Raw genomic sequence first — 21,999 nt, 5'->3', positions numbered from 1 at the left:
GGAGGTGGGAAAGGCTCAGGAAGCTGTAAAACTCACAGTCGCCTTTTGCAGGCAAGAATTAAATACCCCCAATCTACTTTTTACAACCAGGGCTTAGTTTTACAATACAAACCCGCATTTGGGCTCTATGGCATCAGTCTCAGCTGGAGTCTTGCATGCCTGACTCTTGTTCCTTAACCCCAACAACAGTAATGAAGACCTAAGCTTTAAAAAAAAAGTTCCTAACTTAGCAAGGGAGTTGGTGTGGTTTATTCCTCGGTGTTTAGTAGAAAATGATGAACTTTGACTTAAGCCAACATGAATCTCATGGCCAGTGTGCCCGTACCATACCCACCAGTTGGGGAGGGCACATTGGGAAGGAGTGGGCTACTGGGGAGGTGGGATACCATGTCGCCAAGGTGCCTCCTTCTAAGTAGGAGTTTTGTGATGGGCCATGCTGCCGTTTTGTGAGAGAGCCCATCCCATGCCCTTGAAATTCCAAAGGCCTGGTGTCAGGCAGTTGCCCATGGAGACCTTTTCATGCAAATTTGGGCTTCCCAGCATTGAAATTCTAAGAGGAAAAGCTGGTGAGGGAGTCAGGGCCCGTCTTGGAGCCATCAGCACATCCGTTTTTACGGCTTCTGGAGCTGCATCTCCTGAGCTTTCAGATGCTTAAACAGAGGCAGCGGGTAAAAAGCTGCACATGTGTACAGCCGAGTGCCTTTTTCATTGTGACAAATATAGATTCTCCCAATTTGTCCCAACGCATCTTCCAGAGGAGCTGATGCAATGTGCTGTTTTCCTAATGTTTTATCAATTGGTGAGTCAACAGAAAAGCTACTGACATCATTTAGCCCAAATTATAATAAAATCAAAAGGCTGCAAGTTGTAGCTGAATTGGAAGCAAGATTTGGGGTGGGGGCGGGAATTGTCTGTTCAAATCATAACTGGCAACACGATATTTTTAAAATTCCCTTTAGATCACACTTGATTTGTTGTTTTTATATTATTCAGCCAGAAAGACATAATGGCAGCAAAGGTTCTCTTCTCTCACATCTGATTTCACTTCTGTATTATCTCTTGAGCATCCTTAGGGAGCTAGACATTGATACTCTCAACTGGGAAGACAGGGACTTCATCGGCTGTGTTCACACAACAAACTGAACCAAATCAGTTAAAGGCCTGGTGTCTGCACAACATGCTAAACTTGAATAGTGTTAATCTTGGCTAACTTTTAGGTAGCTTGTATGAACCCAGCCTATTTGCTTAATTTATGGTTCAGTGTATTGTGCAACCCCAGAAAACTGGTTAATTGAGGAACTAGGCTAAATGTGTTGTATGCATGTATCTATTCTGTTACAGAACATATGTTACGATATTTAATCAACATTTGGGGCAAATCTCAACATTTTCAACAAAACTTTTTTCAGTTTTTAGTGTGATTGACCGACTGTCCTTCCTTCCTCCCTTCCTTCCATTTTTTGGTTATATTTCAAGCTTTATAACTTCTAGCAATAAAACAATCTTCCTTTTACACTTTTTCTATTTGTTTCTACACACTTTCATAGAGTTGGAACCCAGTATTTTGGAGAAAAAGTTTAAGATAGCACACCACCTGAGCATCTGGTTTAAAATATAAAGTCATTTGCAGTGATTCTGTGCCAATCTTCACAAAACACACTGAACTTGCTTCTTAACTAATATTCTATGTACTCAATGCACTGAACCATCAACTAACCAAGAAGCTATAAAAGCATCTTCATAAAAAATGCTATGCCATAAAAGCCAACCACCATACTAACTAAGCTTAGCATGTTGTAGAAATGCGGCTGCTAGGTCTTTCTCTGGTCTGATGGTTTTGAAAGTGCCAAAAAGGATTCAACCCTCTTGGTCTGCCACTGTCCTCCTGAGCCAAATCCAAGAACGCATCAAGAACTGCTGCTGAAAACACTGTCACCTCTGAAGAGCAGAATGTGCTGAATGCTCTCCACAGCCCCAGTCTCTGGTCACTTATGTTTTCTCTCTCTCATGGGAAACTGTTCCAAATAAATCACACTCTGAGATCCTTCACTATCCAACTGCCCAGCAGACCTAACACGATGGACACAACTTAAATATCTCATTGTGCTATCCACTTTTGGACCTTGCAGTCACACATTTAGAGAGGCTCAGCTTGGTTCATGCAGGTGCCCTTACATGGATGAACTTTCACATTGGATTTGGGCATCTGCACATTGTCCCTCTGGATGTTTACAGCCACAAAATTCTGTCATTCCACTGTTAAAAGGTAAAGACGTCCTTGAGTCCAGCTTAGTCCCTGCTGATTCCGTAAACACATCCATGCATTTTCTTGCAATTGTTTCCTTTCTCTGGGATGCTTTTTCAGCTCTCCAGACTAACCGACAGCCTACAGAATTTCCTGGTGGACTCCCATCCTGTACTAACTAGGCTGCTTCCAAGGCCAGCCAGGGGCTCCTTATCACTGAATGACCTGCACCCTCCCTCCTCCATGGCATCTGCTGAATTTAAGGACATGGGGGGTTGATTTTCCACCCCATCCCTGAGCCCCCTCACTTCGCTCCTTCTTCCAGCTCTTCTGCAGTGACATTGCTGGCTCCTGCTATTTGTAGCCCTCATCTACAGCAACCACGGCAACAGAAAACGACAGGTTGCCATGGCAATTTGCAAAGTTTGGATGGAGAAGGAAAGACCAATGCAGGTTGTTCGGAGAAGGTCAGCAATGCCAATCATTGTCAATATGGATTGCTGATGTTTTCTCTCCTTGAAGTGCCCAGTTTATCCCTGGGTTGTAGTAGAAATCCAAGTTGAGATGGATCAGATAAGTTGTGAGGCACCAGATGTACCTTCAGGCATTCCAGGGTTTGTTTTTCTTCCTTACAAAGCTCACAAGCAAATGATGGTGGGGGTTCTTCAGTCTAGAGCAGTGTTTCTCAACCTTGGCAACTTTAAGATGTGTGGACTTCAACTCAACAGAATTCACCAGCCAGCAAGCTGGCTGGGGAATTCTGTGAGTTGAAGTCCACACATCTTAAAGCTGCCAAGGTTGAGAAACTCTGCTCTAGAGACTCATGTGTGGTGATTCCATAATTACAAGTAGTATATCTTAAGTACCAGCTGATGGGGAACTAGAGTAGAAGGGGATTTCTATCATTTCAGATGCATTAGATGGGCCCCTGTGGGACCCAGAATGCTGACCTACATGAGCCCTTGGCCTGATCCAGCCTTTGGACTTTTTTGCATGTTCTTACTCACCTCCCCAGCCCTCCCCACCACGTTTTGCTTCCTGCACTGGCATAACAGAGCCTCTTTCCGCTGTGCTTTGAGCTGCATCTGTTCTTCTCTTACAAAAAATAAGCAGCAATTGTGGTCCTGTGTTAGTCATCCAAATTAGTGGTTCTGCCCATGTTTTGCTTAGTCTGCATCTCACAGGAAGAGCGGAAAAGGACAGGATTTTTTCCTTATCTTGTCCCCACTGGGGCTACAAAATTTTTAATTTTTGAAAGCAATGACAGTAAGAAAGGTGGAGATCTTCAGGGCACTGAATTCTGTATAGAAATTCTGTTTATGGAACAGTAAAATACCGGTGTGTTCTACCATCTGGAAGGGTGCTGGATCAATTCTGCTGTTGCTGAATAGAGAAGAGGAGATGGTTGGATTCTATACAGTAAAGTCTCTAATCACCCCTGTTTTGCCTGACCTCAAATAGAGGCCTTTCCTGAGCCAAATTCATTCTTTCATTCATTCAGGATAGGGGGTTAAAATGTCCATCAACATCTTTATGCATGGTCAAGACCCTGTTTTTGGTGCCCAGTGCTGTAGGCCTTTAAGATGTAAGGAATGTTTTGTCTCCAGAAACTTCTGTCCCTACTCAGTTTAGAAAACTGCTATATCATAGGTTCGATGATCACTCTATCTAGCAGATACTGTTTAATAACCAACAGAAGCATCTAGAATTTTAAAAAGGATTCTCCCCAGATCTTACTGAGGAAGCAAATGGGAGAGAGAAAGGGATTTTGCTGAAGTGTCCCTCATCTGTTTTCCCTCCAAGTGAACCCCTTGAACTTGGCTAATGCAAGGGTGTAAGAAAGGAACAAGGGTGTGACGAAATTTGAAATATAAAGAAATGAAATATAAAGAAATAAATGCTAGTTCTGCTAGTGGTGTCCTAAGAAGCAAAAGTGAAGGTGAGCAGACAGAAGTCTGCACTTGGGAGCTGCAATGCTTATGGCATGATCATCTTCCTGCCTGAAAACATCCTGGGATAAATTTGCAGCAAACACAAGCTTGTAACAGTCTTTGATGAAATAAATCAAATGGGCATTCTCCAGCTGGAGAAGAAGGACAAGGATTTATCATTTCAGAGAAAGGAGGGTCTACAACAGAAAGTAAGAGCCATCACAAGTCCCCATTAGATTTTTGGAGAGCTTTGTTTTGGTCAGTTCCCAGCTTGCGTGGTATGTCCAGTCTTTGGTACCATATTTTAAAAAAGATTCTGAGAAACTGGATCATGTTCAGAAACAGAGAATGAAGAAGATCAGGAAATTAGAAACTTAAGAACCATAAAACATTTAGTCTTGAGGGAAGACGGAGGTCAGTTATTATAGCACTCTTTAAAGCATTCACATAGGAGGAAGTCAAGATTTGTCCTCTCTTGTTCCAGAGCGCAGGACATGGAATAACAGTCTTAACTCCACGGTTCCTAAACTAGGGTGCCATGGCTTCCAAAGTGCACTGTGGTACCCCAGGGCAGTGCAGTGAACTCTCAAGGGCACTGCAGGATATTTTAAATTTTCAAAGGAAACACAGCAATACTTGATACCTGTTGGACACTGTGCAAACTACTAGCTTGAGTTAGTTCACTGTTTTCGTGCTGTGAAAAAAAATGGTTGTTTATTTGTTCAGTCGCTTCCAACTCTTTGTGACTTCATGGACCAGCCAACGCCAGAGCTTCCTGTTGGTCATTGCCACCCCCAGCTTCCCCAAGGACAAGTCCATCACCTCTAGAATATCATCCATCCACCTTGCCCTTGGTCGGCCCCTCTTCCTTTTGCCCTCCACTCTCCCTAGCATCAGCATCTTCTCCAGGGTGTCCTGTCTTCTCATTATGTGGCCAAAGTATTTCAGTTTTGCCTTTAATATCATTCTCTCAAGTGAGCAGTCTGGCTTTATTTCCTGGAGGATGGACTGGTTTGATCTTCTTGCAGTCCAAGGCACTCTCAGAATTTTCCTCCAACACCACAGTTCAAAAGCATCGATCTTCCTTTGCTCAGCCTTCCTAGAATCCTTCATTTCTCAGGAAGACCATCCAACATATGAACAAACCTAGTGGATGAGAAAAATCTTCCTGGAGATGCCAGAGGTTTAACACTTGGCCTGTCACCTGTGAAGCACAGACTGGGTCACTGAGGTCTTGTCCCTCCTTCTTTCTCTCACTCCTAGATTAAAGGAATGGGAAAATTCCTCCTGGCCTCTGATCTGCTGTTTCTTATCCTATGGTCTGTATCCTTTTGACATAGGATGATGCATTTTGGAAGGCACGTAGGTGTGGACAACACCAGCCTGTTTCAGTTTGACCTTCACTATGCAGAGAGACTCTATTTGGGTTTTGGTGGCTTAAGTCAGTCCAAAGGTTGTTGGAAGGCAAAGAATCAGCAGTCTGGAAGCACCTTTCCAACTAACAGATTTTATTAAAAAGCAGAAGTGTTCAAAAGCTGCAGCTCATTTCATCAGATTTTATGAAAAGATCAGGGCCCGTATAAATGTACGACTTCTAATAACATTCGTTCATTGGAAAAGGTGCTACCAGACTCCTGATTTTTTTGCAACTATAAACTAACAAGCATGGCTCTCCTCCTCCTCCTCCTATCTGGAAAACAAAGAGTACAGAAATGTGGGCCTGGGCAATCAAATCAGCCCCCTGCCTCAACTCATCCTAGGCAGAATCCTCCCACACTGGCATTCACAGGAAGATGTATATACCCACTCATTGGTCTGAAGTCAGAAAACCAGGCAAAGCCCACTAAAGTGGCTACACCAGTAAAATCATCTGGTGAGGCTCTCTTGACCAAGTCTAATGCTTTTGAACTTTGGTGTTGGAGAAGACTCCTGAGAATACCATGGACAGGCAAGAAAACAAACCGATGGATCATTGAATAAATCAACCCAGAGTTCTCACTTGAGGCACAAATGACCAGGCTCAAATTATCCTATTTCGGACACATTATGCAAAGACCTGGCTCTCTGGAGAAGGCTCTAATGCTGGGAAAGGTGGAAGGAACGAGAAGAGGCAACCAGCAGCAATGTGGAGGGACTCCATTAGAGTGGCGATGGGTGCACTGTTGGAAGACCTGAAGGACCAGGTTAGGGACAGATCGTCATGGAGAAAGTGTCTATGTGGTTGCTAAGAGTCAACAGTGACTTGAAGGCATATAATCAAAACTGAGCTATGATGTCTGATGTTATCAGTTGCAAAAGAAATGCTGAGATACGTTGTCATTCTGACAAGCAACAAAGGAAACATGGTGAGTCGTTGAACAACCCTCTCTTGCCCATTCCTTAGTTCAGGGACCTTTTTGTAAGTTTTGGAACAAGAGAGTATCTCCCCCCACCCTGTTCCGTGGTATTAGTACAATCTGTTATCTCTGAATATAATGGAGAGGCTTTAAGCACAGTGACTTCAGACTTGCTGTGGAAAGGACAGGAAGCTTCCCATGCCTCTGCATTGTGTGTGCTATTCAACTTGGCAACAACCCTTGTAGCAACAGTTTGGCCTGTTGGAGAAACAAGCAAAGTTACGTTTCATGTGCAGCAGGGGGTTAGGGAAATCTTCCTGCTGCACATCAAAACCATTTGCAGTTGCGGTGGCAGTGCTCTGTGCCAAGCTTTGAAAGGGAGCTGAGCATGACTAAGAAGGATGAAGAGGAGATCTTTGAAACGACAGGAGGGCTTCAACAGGGCAGGATTCTCCCTTCCATGAAAGAGCTTCACATGCCTAAATCCACTTTGCAGCAAATTCATAGGCAGCGGACATCACAGCCAGTATCTTCTCCTTGCCTTTATCTCTAGCTCTGGATTATTTCAAAAACATAGAGAATTAACCCATTTTTGAGTTCACCCAGCCTATGGAATCAGAAATGGTTTGGGTTTGCCCAACACGCCATGCCAGAAGTCAGGGTTAAAGCTAGGCAAGCTTAGCACGCTGACCAACTTGCCTCCTGAGTCTTTATCTGACTTGGTTAAACACGTGGCATGAATGCAGCCTGTATGTTGTGCATACCATTTGTCCTCGGTCCAGAAAAGAGATTCCACTGGGTTCTCTCTACAGAATCCATGATCCTGCTAGGATCCGTGGACCGCACTCAGATCGGCTCCCTCCTCAGTGACCAGCTGAGCCTCGTTCGTCGCCGGCAGTTTATGCAGGAGAAAGTCCAGCTGGAGCACCGAGCTCCCGAGAAGAGCCAGGAAGGCAAGGAGCCTCACCACGTGCCAGACACGGGAGTGCGCTTTCAGGTGAGCAGGGCCCCTTCTCTAAACTAAGGGTGACTTTGCCAACACCTTCAGTTCTGTGAGAACTGAAAACCTTTGTAAAATGGGAAGCAGCCACACAGCAGCCTACTGCCCTCCTGGTGGAGCTGAAGTCAAGCCCCTTTCTAATTTCCTCCTTTTCCTTCCTCTTCTTCAACCAGATTGTGCCAAAGGAATCCTCCTTCCTCCCTCCACAAAGCGAATCCCGCAAACCCCTGAAGCCAGCTCTGAAACGGGTCCCCAGCACTTTATCGGAGAATGCTTCAGGTGACTGAAAGGCTCTTTTGCTCTAGAACAGCCATGTTGGTTCTCTAAACTGCAATGCAAACCACACAGCTGTATCTCAGAGGGTGTCTTTCTGCTTCCCAAACTGCCTTTGTGCGTTTGTCTCTAGTTGTGGGTTTCAAGGTGCTAGTCCTCTGCACAATACGGCACTTGTGTCCTCTCCCTGCTTTTTTCTTTTTTCATCCATTCATTCGTGTCCGATTCTCGGAGACTGCCTGGACAAGTCCCTGCAGTTTTCTTGACAAGGTTTTTCAGAAGTGGTTTGCCATTGCCTCCTTCCGAGGGCTGAGAGAAAGTAACTGGCCCAAGGTCACCCAGCTGGCTTTGTGCCTAAGGCGGGACTAGAACTCACGGTCTCCCAGTTTCTAGCCTGGTACCTTAATCACTACACCAAACTGGCTCCCAGCTATCCTCTGACTAATTGTGGGCCTCTCTCTTTGTGGGCAGCTGGGACGACAGAGACACCGGGCATCACCCTGAGGAACCTTTTTTGCGCCAACTCAACAACAGAGTCGATGGAGGTGAGCTCCCTGCTTTTATCACCCCATCCCGCTCCATCTTTGAGCAAAAAGTCTTTGCTTCCCAGGCCGCTGCTCACTCCCTGACAGACAGATTCACCCCTGCCCAGCCATTCCCCTCCTGTAATTGTTTTCTCTCTCCCCCCATTTGTTTTGTTCCCTGGTAAAAATTAAAAGGAGGAGAATTCAAGTGTGTCCGAAAAGCACAAGTCGAAACGCGTCCGCATTTCTGTGGTGGTAAGTGTGGGCTGTCCCATATCCGTCCCTCTCCTTCCAAAAATCACAGGAACTGGAAGCTAAATTTGCCCTGCTGAGGGTTAGGACTGTGCTGAAGGTTTGGGGGTCTTCAAGACTTATGAACCAAGCTCCCCATCTCAAGAGAATTTGACCTCTGGAATGAAAAGCCCAAATCTGAGTTCCCTTCCTTCCTTCCTACATATATGGGCGGGGCGGGGCGGGAGGGTAAAAAATGTCAAAATGGTGGCTGCAAGTATGGAATCAAATCCCCATCACTCTTTACATGATCGTGAGGTTTTGATCAGGTAGTTGTGACCATTGTCTTGATTTTCTTGATCCCTCCCTCTTGGGGACACCGCTGAATCATTCTTTCTTAAAGTGGAGTAATTGTCCTGTAAACCTGGAAGGATCAGTCCCACTCCTGCTCCTGAAATGTTGGGGTGGAACTGGAGGGTCATACATTTGAGGTTCGATGTGTAGTAGGTTGGGGGCAGACAAAAGAAAGCATTTCTTTATGCAATGCATAACAAAACCTAGGAAATTGCTTTTGATACTGTAATCAGATCAAGTCAAATCTTGGTGACAGCCGTAGGCCAGCATATGGATACTGTAAGATCTGAGGAGCACCAGTAGTTGAAATGAGTTTTTTTTTAAAATCAGCAGAACATTTGGCTAATTGTTTAATTATGTACATGGAGTTCTTGGTGCTCTCTGAGCTTGGTTGTTTGCTTGCAGACGTTTCATTACCCAACTAGGTAACATAATTATATACAGTATATTCATGCCATACATACCAGTATGAAGTGCCCTTTCGGGGTAAGCAATGTTATGCAAAGTGCAGGAAAGGAGTAAGAAGTAAGCCAAAGAAATTAAGAGCCTGAGATAAGCAAGGGAAATAGAACTCTACTTGGTTTACAGCAATACTATCTATTTCTCCATATCATCCTTGCTTGTACCACACCCACACATGACTTCTTGTTCTTTAAAATTGTCACCTCTCTGTTTTTTGGGAGGATCCCATCAACTCCACCCCACCATAACTTTCTTGGTCTTCCCCTTTCATTCAATCCTTTACTCTTTATGTATCTGTTTTGCAGTTTGAGTATTGCAGATCTGCATATTCTGTCTATATGGCTGCACCATCTCAATGTACATCTTTCATGCTGGTTGCTCAGTATTCAGTCCACATTCATTCAACATCAGTTCCTTGTTTTACAACACACAGTTCTTAGGTACCCAAATACCACTGTATGCAGCTTTCTTACTTCCATATAATGAAGTAGAAAGAAGTAGGCTCCTACGTCCACATTTTTGCTTCTTTCAACCAACATTCATAGCTTGCAACAGGCCACATCTTACCCAATAACCTCTTAGACGTTCTCCATCCATTTTCTCATCTCCAGTAAACATTCTGTCAAGGCACACAAATCTTCCTCTAGTTTTTCATCATGGTGAATTGCAACAATTCATTTTCCCTGTCAAATACAACTAGCTCAGTCTTTGTAGCATTAATTAATTTTTAGATCAATACTCCTATTTGCGATATACATTCTGTCTAATAGCCGCTGCAAATCATTTTCTTTTTTTTGCAAATTCTCAGCCAACAGCACGGCATCATCTGCTTACAAATATGCAGCCCTGGCCAAAATAATATTAACACCACCACAAATATTCTTTATGCTGATAGCCGTAAATACATTGAACAATCAAGACAGCATCACATATCCTTGTCTTATTCCTGCCTAGTTTGCTAAGCAACCTTTTTATTCTCATGCACACATTGATTCCAAGATATACCACAGTTACCATACTCATCAACCAATCTTCAACATATTCACTCAGAACATGCCATAATTCAACAATATTGGTGAGATATATATAGAGTACAGTAAATGTTCTTTCTCGGGTGATACATTTCTCAGTGACCTGCTAAAAAGCAAAATCTTGTCTGCACATCTTCTGCTTGTCTGTCAGCCCTTCGAGGTGGTCTAGGCAGGAAACTGAAACTACAAATACTAATACTACCTTTATTTAAGGTTACAGTAAGAGAATCTTGCAAGTCTGAAAGCACTTCCCTCCTCCCCCACCTTTACTTTCCAGAGAACTAGGGAGGGTCAATTCTACTTTCTCCACCCCCATTCCTTCTGTGGGCTGAGCTATCTCTTGGCTGACCGTTGTCTAGAGCAGTGTTTCTCAAGTTGGCCCCTTGAAGATGTGTGGAATTCAACTCTCAGCCAGCTGGCTGGGGAATTCTGGGAGTTGAATTCCACACATCTTCAAGGGGCCAACTTGAGAAACACTGCTCTAGACAATTCCTCCCGTCTCCCAAGGTCATTCTCAGTCCCTTATACTGACAGACCACACTTCTCAGATTTTGCTCACTGACACCTCTCATACTTTTTCAGCCAGAATTCTGCCACACATCTTCCCAGGCACACTAAAGAAACTAAATCCCCACAGATTCTGCATTCACCCTTGCCTCCTTTTTCTTCTGTATTTGGGCAGTAACAATAGCATTTTTCCAATTGTCAGGCACGGAGGCAGAGACGCCCCTGTTATGGCATAAACAAATCCTATTTGCATTTTAATATTTCTCTAGTTACACCATCCAAACCTGCACCGTTACCATTTTCTACATTCTATGAGCATTTATGTCTTCCTTTTTGTCCATTTTTTCTTGGACATTCTATTGCATTCATTTTAGTTCTACTCTTTGACACACCACCCATATAAATCTCTGGAATATGACTCCCAGCATTCCCTTAGCTCAGTTTCATCCCAAATAATTTCATCACTTTTATTTTTAATTTTAATTTTCTCTACTGGAGTCTCCTTGATTAGTCTGTTCATCCACTTTCAAAACGCTTTTTTGTTTCCTTCAAAATTGCTCTCCGTTTTCCCTGCCTCTTTTAATCTTGATTATTCCTTGCTCTTTAGTAGGAATAATTCTTTGCAACTTCCTTTTTCTCTCAATACTCATTACGTAATGTCTTTCTTTTGGCATCAAATTCTGCAGCAAATATTCACTTCTGTGCAGTTTTTCCTCATCCTTGGCCTCTTTCACTTCATCATTTCACCAGGTGTCTTTTTTCGTACTTCACATGAACTCTCCACACACTTCTCAGCATTCTGTTCTTTTCATTCTGCTCCAAATAGCTTCTGCATCTTGCTTACTTAGATCTACCTTTCCTTTATTCTGTTGGGAGATTAATCTGTCTTCTAACACTTTCTCATGCAGGACACTTCTTCCTACAGTCGTTCTACTTTTACTATAGCTTTTTTTTCCCACATCTTTCCTTCTATGTCAGCTTTTTGTCCATAATCCACTACTGACATTACCAAAAACTCTACATATGAGTAAACTACGTATTTTAAATGGACTTTTTTCCAAGCCTATCATCACCAGTCATCAATTTCATCCTTGTGTCTGCAAATGACCCAGTGGTACTTCTTGTTCCAACCCATTGATTCAAGTCAACTAACATAATGTAATTTTTTCCTTTGGATCACACTAATTAAGAAGATTATACAATTATCCCCAAATTCATCTTTCTTTCTTCCATTAATACCATTCATTCAGTGCAACTATCACTAACCTTTTGAGTCCTACTTTCATATGCCCGCACAGCCATCAACATGACACCAATTCACATATTTTAGCCTTTTCATTCATTCTTCACTTCCCCGTATCCATTCATCAACTCCATAAGACCAGATCACTTTCATTCAGATCTGTTCCATCCTTCCCCTTTCTTGAGACAAAAAAAATCATCTTCTTCTATCTATACATTCCTTATTTTTACTCTAAAACCATTTACTCCTCTTACACGCTAAGCTGCAATCTTCCATATGTCATGGGTCCCTAGACATTGACTTCTACTACCTCTTATGGCTTTGACCAATCGAGGCTTTCACACACCATTTTTTAGGAAAACAGGATTGGTAGAGTTAACAGCCTGGTTACAGTTGTGCCACGTGCAAGATTTCTGCTAACAATAAGGAGCATAGCTCAGCAATCAGCATAGCTATACAGTAGTCCTCAATTAACAGCCATTCATTTAGTGATGGTTCAGACTTACAACAGTGCTGGAAAAACCAAATTATGACCAGTCCTCACACTTATGACCATCACAGCGTCCACACAGTCATGTGATCACGATTTGGTTGCTTAGCAACTGGTTCGCATTTATGACCGTTGCAGCATCCTGTGGTCATGTGATCGCCATTTTTGACCTTCCTGGCCGGCTTCTGGCAAGCAAAATCAATGGGGAACTGCATGATTCGCTTAACAACCATGTGGTTTGCTTAATGCCTGTGGTGATTCACTCAATGACCACCACTTAATGACCATAAATTGGGTCAGATTCGCTTAACAACCACTTCACTTAATGACCAAAATTCCAATCCCAGTTGTGGTTGTTAAGTGAGGACTACCTGTAGTTTGGCCAGTATGTGCAAAGAACCAAAGCACAGTTTTACCCCAAATGCACTCACACAAAACTATGCAAAGATGTATAATATAGACAGTAACTTGCCAATTAACGTGTTGTTGCCCACATCTACTGGTTAAGAAGCACACACAATGCACACTTAATTGTGGTAGCTAAATAGGACAAGTTCAAACAGAGTGTATAAAATGCCAGACATTGGGGAGATTCCACCTGTTTTTAAGTTTCCCAAAAGCATCGGGCTATCCAACACTTGGAGCAAGAAGCTTGGCATTCGTTGAGTTGATTCAGCAGGATGATTTGTATGGGAAAACCAAATTCAGCATTGTTTAGAGAAAATTTCAGAGTTCCCCGAGTACAGTGCTTCTCAACCGTGGCAATTTCAAGATTCTGGCTGGGGAATTCTGGGAATTGAAGTCTACCCATCTTGAAGTTGCTAAGGTTGAGAGGCACTGCAACTTCCAGTGCCTTCAGCACAGTTCAACCTCCTGTTTTGATTGTGTTTTTCTCTTTGCAGCAGCCCCAAACAAGCCTCTCTCCCTTTGACAAACTAGTTGATTCATATAGCAATCTCATCTGGAACAGCCAATCATAAATACTTGCTGCCTTCATTCTTGCCTGAGAATTGCTAGCTTCTCTGCCTCATTTGCACTTTTTCCATCTTCCTATCCTGAAAACAAATCTGCAACATTAAAGTAATTTTGGTGATTCTCTGCCAGTCTCTAACAAGATTGTGAATGGGCTGAAACAGAGATATTCCTGTGCTGGGTGAATTTTGGCTGTTCAAGGTTTTTATCCAAGTTTGGTTTATGATGCCTCATTTTCTTGCAAGAGACCTCTGAAAGAGATCTTGACTTCCAGAATGTATTTTGAAAAGAGAAATCAGTTCAACAAGCATAGCCCTTTGCAGTTAAATCTTTACAGTGGTGCAGTCAATTTGCTAAAGATGCTAATACAGCGTTAGGCTGTATTGACAGAAGCATCAGATAACACAGTCACTCCCCTGGATTCTGCAAAGCTCTTGTGTATGATTCAAGGCACCACATTCGGAAAAGGGCCTTGATCAGCTAGTGGGTTAAACGGTGGCGCTGCAGGTTAAACCGCTGAGCTGCTGAGCTTGCCGATCGGAAGGTCGGCGGTTCGAATCCGTGTGATGGGGTGAGCTCCCGTTGCTAGTCCCAGCTCCTGCCAACCTAGCAGTTCGAAAACATGCAAATGTGAGTAGATTAATAGGCACCGCTTCGGCAGGCAGGTAACAGTGTTCTGTTCAGTCATGCCGGCCACATGACCACGGAGGAAGTGTCTACGGACAAACGCCGGCTCTTCGGCTTGGAAACGGAGATGAGCACCGCCCCCTAGAGTCGGACATGACTGGACTTAACGTCAAGAGAAACCTTTACCTTACAGCTAGAGTTGCATCCAGGGGACAGGACCCAGGAAGTTGATGTGCCTTGTATCAAAGACTGGTCTCAGATCTAGTGTAATTGGGCAAACATCACTGAATTTACAGGGATACAGGCAAGGGCATTAGTTTCCCACTGCTCCTTTCATCTTTTTAAAACCAGGGGAAACAAGCTTCATTCCTTAACAGAGGAGCTGCATAGCATCTTCAGGTTAGGATGTCCACAGCCTAGCATTCCAAGGAATGCCAGAAATTCCCATTTTCCTTCCAGACCATGCCGCTCCAGCTGTTCCAAAGATGGTCAGTCAGTTTTCTAGAAGGAAGTGTTCAGCATACTCTAGAAAATTCCTTGTTTGGCCCCTGGAACAGTGGGAACAAAGAATAATGGAACGTTCCAGTATTTGCTGAAATGTGCCAGCCCTTGAAGGGGAGGTGTTGCACTTCCTCACGTGTAGTTGTTTGCATTAGGAACTATTTATTTTTATTTATTGATTTGATTTGATTTGATTTGATTTGATTTGATTTGATTTGATTTGATTTCTGTAGCCGCCCATCTCAGCAAGTGACTCTGGGCGGCTTACAACAATAAAACTATAAAACAATTAAAACAGTTACAATTTCTCTAGAACCCTTGTGAGACCTATGACAAACAGGCAGAAGCATATGTATCTTAGAGAAGATACGATTCAGGGGATCCTTGTGCTGCATGCACATGACATGCTTAACCTGGTTACTGCTTTAATCCATAATGTGGGTTTGCACAATGCACTGAACCACAAACTAACCAAGCAGGTGGGGCTTACGCAAGACAGTGAACTCTACATCAGACAAGTGAGCAAATCCAAGCTTAGCGAGTTCATGGATGCATCTCGTAGATCTTTGCGTGATCTGGCTAAATGTGTCATGGGAATTCAGCCAGGGTTCACACCATACATTTGCGGCTGCCAAAGACTTAGAAGATGCATTCATGGCACGTGCTTTGGATTCATTCATTCATTTGATTTCCATTCCGCCTTTCTACTTCGCCAACTTAATAAAACTGACAAAACCAGAACATATTTTTTAATGTTCTCATTAACACTAAAATTGATAATGAAACTCATCTAAAAAGGCTGAGGAAAAAGAGAAATGTTTACAGATTTCCTAAATACTGAGAAAAGGGGACAAGCACAGTTCCCAAGGAAATGCTTCTCGGAGCTTGGGAGCAACGCAGGAGAAGTCCTTTTCCCGTGTGCCTCTGGCTGCAGGCACATCTGCGGAAAAGCCTCACCTGCAGATTTTAACAGAGAGCAGCACTGTCTGAAATTGTCATGCGCAGGTCCTAAATAATTCAGGTATTTAAAGGTCAATTCCAATACCTTAATTCAGTGTTTTCCAACCTCAGCAACTTTAAGACCTGTGGACTTCAACTCCCAGAATTCCCCCAGCCAGTATGAAACACTGAATTAATTAATGCCTATGCTTTCAGGACAGACATCATAAGATCTCCCTGCCATTTTTTTCACCAGTTCCAATCTATTGTATAACCCGCTTCAAGAGTAGCCCCATGTAGAGCATGTTGCAATTCTCCAGTTGAGCACTGAGGGCGTCTGAGGCCTGTCAGGAACATGGGGATCATTCCAGTCAATCAAGGGGTTTGTAATTCCCAAACCGGAGCCTAATTGTCAGGCACCAGTGTCAGTCCTGCTAAGAAAATGGTTTTGCAAACCAAACTGTCTAACTAGGACTATGAAGAAGTCCTCATGTGGTAAGAGCAAAGGGATAGAAGGATTGCGTCTGATAATGTAAATACCAGCTCCTGCCACACGGGGGCACATTGAGACAACATATGCAGTGTGCAATATTGGCATGGTAAAAATTACCTTGTGGTGGCTTTACCGCATCCAGTGAATAGGGCCCACTTTAAATTAAAGGGGGCATGAGTCTTCAGTCCTCTTTGTCCATACAGAGCTGTACAGTTCTCTTGCCACCTCCTGATTCTCCTGGTTTAACTGCAGTCTCTATCCCTTAGTCACCATCCCAGGCAGCTGGGCCTCACCTCTTTGCACTGCCCACTCACACTTGGGGTCCCTTCCCCACATGTGAGTCTGGGCTGCTTACCTCCCTGCATAGCAGTGGTAAATATCCCTCTCCCTCTTTCTGTTGCAGGAAGAATTTGATCCAGTTGGCGAGATGACCCCAGCCGAGGTAAGTGCATGAAAATTCCCATCCTGACTGAGATGCCCCGGCAGAGTCCTTTGAATGGAGAAGGGCCATGCTGTTGACTCTGAAGGGCCCCCGTGACTCATGTACCCTGACTAACTTCGGGCTTGGTTTCAGTCGATTGCCCTAGGTCACACTCAGAATAATGCCCTCTTGCACTGAGGCTTTAAGAAGGTTTTCTGAGAGCTGTAGAGGGCATTGACACATGTTAGGTCATGCAAGTCAGATTGTCAGGAGCTCTGAGGATCACTGCGAAATGGATGTATTAAGAGGCTTAACAGGCCTATTTTCTTGGGTGCAGCGGGAAGCTACAATAATTACGCAGCAAAATATCAATTGTGGGAGCATAGGTTATATGCCCCTGGAAGGAATATAAGTTGGGTAAGGCCATTGAGTATGATACAACACCATTAATCTTAAACATCCCTTGGGTTACAGAACCATAAGTCTATCTTTTCCTCTATTGAAAAAGAAGTTAAGAAAGTCAGCTTTCGTAGAGAGTGGGGGATAAGAGTAAGAGAAATATGCAGGAACCATTACTTAGACCAGTGTTTCCCAACCTTAGCAACTTTAAGGTATGGTGACTTTAACTCCCAGAATTCCCCAGCCAGCATGGAATTTTGGGAGTTGAAGTCCACTCATGCTGGTTGGGGAATTCTAGGAGTTGAAGTCACATATCTTCAAGTTGCCAAGGTTGAGAAACACTGACCTAGACAAAAGGGGTGAAATAAGTTTTAAGTCCAGAACAACAAGATAACAGTTGGAAGCGACTCGGGCAGACACCTCCCTGATTCTCTGGGATATAAGAAGGAGGGGAAGTATAACACAATCAGACTTGCTAGATTGTGTTATTATAGCCTATTTCCATAAAGTAGAGTTCCTGTGGAGTTGATTTTCTGGCCTGATCTACCTAGTGGGGCTGACAGCTTTTTACTAAATCAGCTCAGTTGTGGCTTTCTAGCATCTGGAACAAAGTTCTTTCACGTCTCCTCTCCCTTGATTCTTCCTGAACTGGAGACACATGGAATTGAACCTTGGACAGTGTGCAAAATAAGCCCTCTGCCATTGCTAGGGCATGAGATTTCTGCAATTGCATCAATCAAGAAATACTGGGAACGATCTGATATTCACTGTCCATAAAGATCTCAGATACCTAGTAATCCATCTCTGCGTCTCTCTGAATTAAGGCAAATAATTAACGAGCAGAAGCCTTAGAGGTGGCTTGTCTTATCTGTTGCTAAGAGCTGGACTTTTACTTAGCAAGGCTTGCCTGTGGTTGCACCAGATAGGCTGCGTCCTAATCACCTATCTGCTTTGAATTATTCACACATTGGCTGCAACCAAACAAAACACTTAGCTGGCTGGATAAAGACCTAGCAGATGATTCACACAATTTGCAAAGCTTGGTTTGAGTTGCTTTTTTTAATTCTATGGCTTCACTTATGCAAATCCAGCTCATGCGTTTAGTTTATGATTCCATAGATTATGAAAATCCCAAATAGGCTAACTCAGGAGCAAAGTAAAGCAAACTATCTGAAAACAGTCACATCTTCCAAAGCCAGGGTGGTTCAGTAATTAGGATTTTAAAATTAAAGCAGGAGAGATTCAGGTTTTAGAATTCTTCAGTCATGATTTTCAGGGGAGTGACCTGGTGCCACTCAGTGGCAGTTCCCTTAATATGTTAAATCTTAGATCCAGGTTAACAAATCACAATTTTAGCCTTGTTTAGCACATTGTGTGGTTCCTGACACTCTCTCTCTACCTAATTTAGATGGAGGAGAATCATAATTGTTTTGGAACTGCTGATCTTCTGGGAAAAATATTGAGGATATAAATGTAATAAAAATAAATGTGATCTGGCCTGAGTTCTGCTGCATTAATGTACCTCCTGAACTTGCAGATTCTGGAATGGGAGGAGCAACAACTAGATCAGTTGGTCAACTTCAATAACTGCAAGATTGATCCGGCCCCCTTCCAGTTGGTAGAACGCACTTCTTTGCACAAGGTAGAATGTGGAGCCGAAGCAGAGCTGGTTGATTTACCGCTTCATCACACAACCTCAGCCTTTCTGATAAGGAGTTCAGTGGTTTGAAAATCTCTACTTTTCTGACTGGTTTTCAAAGTTAAGGTTCTAGCCTTTGTGGCTGTGAGAAAAAGCTTGAGAATTTGGCAGATATTCTCTGGCAAAATCTTGGAAGCCCAAGGCAAGTTGTATGTCAAACGGGTCAAGATGGAAGAAAAAAAAAATCTTAATTTCATACACAGCTATTCCAGTGGTTATGTCTTGCAAAATCAGGGACATGTATGCCAAGCTATTAATTTGTATGTTTTGTAGGGCTCTGCAGTGCTTTCAAGCACATGGGCACGTGAACAGGACACCTGTCTGCAGCATATTAAAGCAGCCACCTCTTTTCCCAGGACTGCACAGCAGCTGTGGAAGACAGCTTGGAAAACATGTGGCTGCTTTAATATGACCTTGGAAAACATGTGGCTGCTTTAATATGAGAGGTCTAATATGACATTAGACCTCTCTGCTTTAACGTCTAAACATTAGATGTTGCAGAGAGGTCTAATGTTTATGCTTCCATGTGCTCAGAAACATCTTTTGGAGATTGGATCCAAAGCATCATATACAGCCTTAGTAAACAGCCATCCAGACAAACCATCAATAACTTGATCCTCCAGGAATCTCCCCAGTCCCCTTTGAAAGCCATCTAAATCACCTACCACATCCACTGGCAGCCAATTCTTCCATTTAAGGACACGGTGTGTAAAGAAACACTCCCTTTAATTGGTCCTGAATCTTCTTACCAGGTGTGTCTGTAGGGTGGGGGTCTTAAAAGTCAAGATGGTGGCCACAACCATGCAGTCATGATGCATGTGAAACAGGCCTGGGGCTTCAACATCATGTTGTGGCCGCCATCTTGACTGTTTTGACCCCTCTGCGCCTACATTTAGTTTTAATAGATGTCCCTATTTGTGAACAGTGCAAGAAGGATGGAAACTCTCTATTCATATTTTATACAATATCCAAGATTTTATACCTCTTATAGCCACTCCCCCATTATTTGCTTTCAGTCCAAGCTAAGAAGTGGCAGAGAATGTAACCTTTGTTGTATTGTTGGCATCAGTGTGCCCTGGGCAAAGATCCCCTTGTGTTGACTTGGACATAAGGGTAGAGTTCGGTGCCATTTTTCTAGATGCTGTGGTTCGCAGCTGAGCCTGTTCCCATCTCTTCCAGACACACACCATCTTCTCCCTCTTGGGAGTGGACCACGCTTACGTCACCAGCATCGGGCGCCTGATTGGTGTGGTGACCCTCAAGGAGGTGGGTATCATTTAGAAAGGTCACCCCAAGAACACTGACGCTTCAGAGGTTTGTGTTGATTTTGTCGAATGTCATGCTGTATCCTGTACGCAGTAAAGAAATGTTCCCTAGTTGAGTCATCCTACATCAGCGTTTTTCAACCTTGGCAACTTTAAGATGGCTGGCTGGGGAATTCTAGGAGTTGAAGTCTTAAATCTTAAGGTTGAAAAACACTGTCCTAGACTTTGGAGGGAGTCTGACATAGGAAGGAATGCTGGGCATGGAATTGCCCAATATATCCCTGTATACCCAGTATTTCCCCTTGTGTCTAGGATGACTCAACCAGGAAATATTTCTTTACCACACACGGGACGCAGTAGTGGCATGAGTTATGCCTTTTCTGGGTATTCTCTATCCCACCCAAATGTGTTTAAGGTTGATACCTTGAGAGCTGCTATGCAAGGATCATAAAATCCCAAAATAAATCCTTCCATTTTGAGCAAGAACATCTTACCCAAAGTTTGAAGGAGCAGTAATTTCAAAGACAAAGACATAGAGTCAATATCATTTTTCATCTTATTCAAGATATATATAGCATAAGCATACTTAAGATATGTAAAGACAGCACAAATCCAGTGAAGCAAGCTAACCTAAAAAATATTTCATTCATTACCAAAGTCTAGGCAATTCTCTCCTTTGGCTTGAGGAGAGTATAACAGACAGCTATCTTGTAATTCTAACATCAGCATCATTAAAATCATTAAAAAGGGATTATGGCAAACAGATGTCAGTTTTCATAACTTTACTCTTGACCAAGTTATTATTCTTTAAAAGTTTTTCTTGTTAGACAGCTTCATGGAAATTCAGTCATGTCATCTTGACCTGCTTGCTTTGTGGTTGCAACCAGTTGTTGCATTTTTCTACCTGTATTTTCTATTTCTTAGATAAGGTGTACTGAATTTTGACCTTGACAACTAAATTGGCTCTCTGTATTAGGAGGCAAGAATTAATCAGTTCAAAGAACTCAGTGACCACAGGTTTCTTCATAAAAGTTTGCACTATATTCATTTGGCAATGTTGTGGCGATTAAACTAGAAGCAATTTCCAATTTCTACTAACTCCCTTTTCTGAGGATTGGGAGCACTAATGGAAGGAGTGCTGTCTGCTTGTCTGTTTTTGCTTTTCTGGCCCGTGACAGCATCTGTAGAAGACAATTAACAGTCTTCAAATGGGTGGGAGAAGTGGCATAGAATTTATACCAACAAATCCTTCACATCCTTTTGACAGCATTGCCCCATGAAGAAAAGTCCTGGGCTTTTCTCACCAGTCCTGCTTCTGTCTATTGAAGACGGATGTGTCTTTACATCCTCTGCGTTTCTGCCACCTCTTTAGCAAATTCTCACAAAGATGAGACTGGTTGGTGATTTGGTGGCAAGTGATGTGCTCTGCATACATATGAAAGCCAGGTTTTGTTTTGTTTTGTTTTGATCCCGCCTTTATTATTTTTATAAATAACTCAAGGTGGCGAACATACCTAATACGGCTTCCTCCTCCTATTTTCCCCACAACAACAACCCTGTGAGGTGAGTTGGGCTGAAAGAGAGTGACTGGCCCAAGGTCACCCAGCCGGCTTTCATGCCTAAGGAGGAACTAGAACTCACAGTCTCCTGGTTTCTAGCCCAGCACCTTAACTACTAGACCAAACTGGCTCTCCAGGTTGGATCCCCAGTTTGTTGTTTATTCATTTAGTCGCTTCTGACTCTTCGTGACTTCATGGACCAGCCCACGCCAGAGCTTCCTGTCGGTCGTCAACACCCCCAGCTCCCCCAGGGACGAGTCCGTCACCTCTAGAGTATCATCCATCCATCTTGCCCTTGGTCGGCCCCTCTTCCTTCTGCCCTCCACTCTCCCTAGCATCAGCATCTTCTCCAGGGTGTCCTGTCTTCTCATTGTGTGGCCAGAGTATTTCAATTTTGCCTTTAATATCATTCCCTCAAGTGAGCAGTCTGGCTTGATTTCCTGGAGGATGGACTGGTTTGATCTTCTTGCAGTCCAAGGCACTCTCAGAATTTTCCT

The 21,999-nt window shown here is 43.3% G+C and overlaps 1 protein-coding gene across 3 annotated transcripts in view; it reads left to right on the top strand.

Annotated features, from left to right (window-relative positions):
• The window catches only part of CLCN2 (chloride voltage-gated channel 2), a 95,838-nt gene that overhangs the window by 72,325 nt on the left and 1,514 nt on the right, over nucleotides 1-21,999 (top strand). For 2 of the 3 annotated variants that reach the window (XM_063306361.1, XM_063306363.1), the window contains 7 exons: nucleotides 7,325-7,509; nucleotides 7,686-7,791; nucleotides 8,257-8,330; nucleotides 8,505-8,564; nucleotides 16,563-16,601; nucleotides 18,517-18,621; nucleotides 19,858-19,944. In XM_063306361.1, coding sequence (XP_063162431.1) covers nucleotides 7,325-7,509; nucleotides 7,686-7,791; nucleotides 8,257-8,330; nucleotides 8,505-8,564; nucleotides 16,563-16,601; nucleotides 18,517-18,621; nucleotides 19,858-19,944 — 656 coding nt within the window. The remainder of the gene's footprint in view (nucleotides 1-7,324; nucleotides 7,510-7,685; nucleotides 7,792-8,256; nucleotides 8,331-8,504; nucleotides 8,565-16,562; nucleotides 16,602-18,516; nucleotides 18,622-19,857; nucleotides 19,945-21,999) is intronic. The other variant, XM_063306362.1, reaches the window with a different exon arrangement.

Source organism: Candoia aspera, chromosome 6, assembly GCF_035149785.1.
Source record: "Candoia aspera isolate rCanAsp1 chromosome 6, rCanAsp1.hap2, whole genome shotgun sequence".
Classification (NCBI taxonomy): domain Eukaryota; kingdom Metazoa; phylum Chordata; class Lepidosauria; order Squamata; family Boidae; genus Candoia; species Candoia aspera.
The sequence above is the reverse complement of the archived record's forward strand: the minus strand, read 5'-3'. Positions and strand labels throughout refer to the sequence as shown.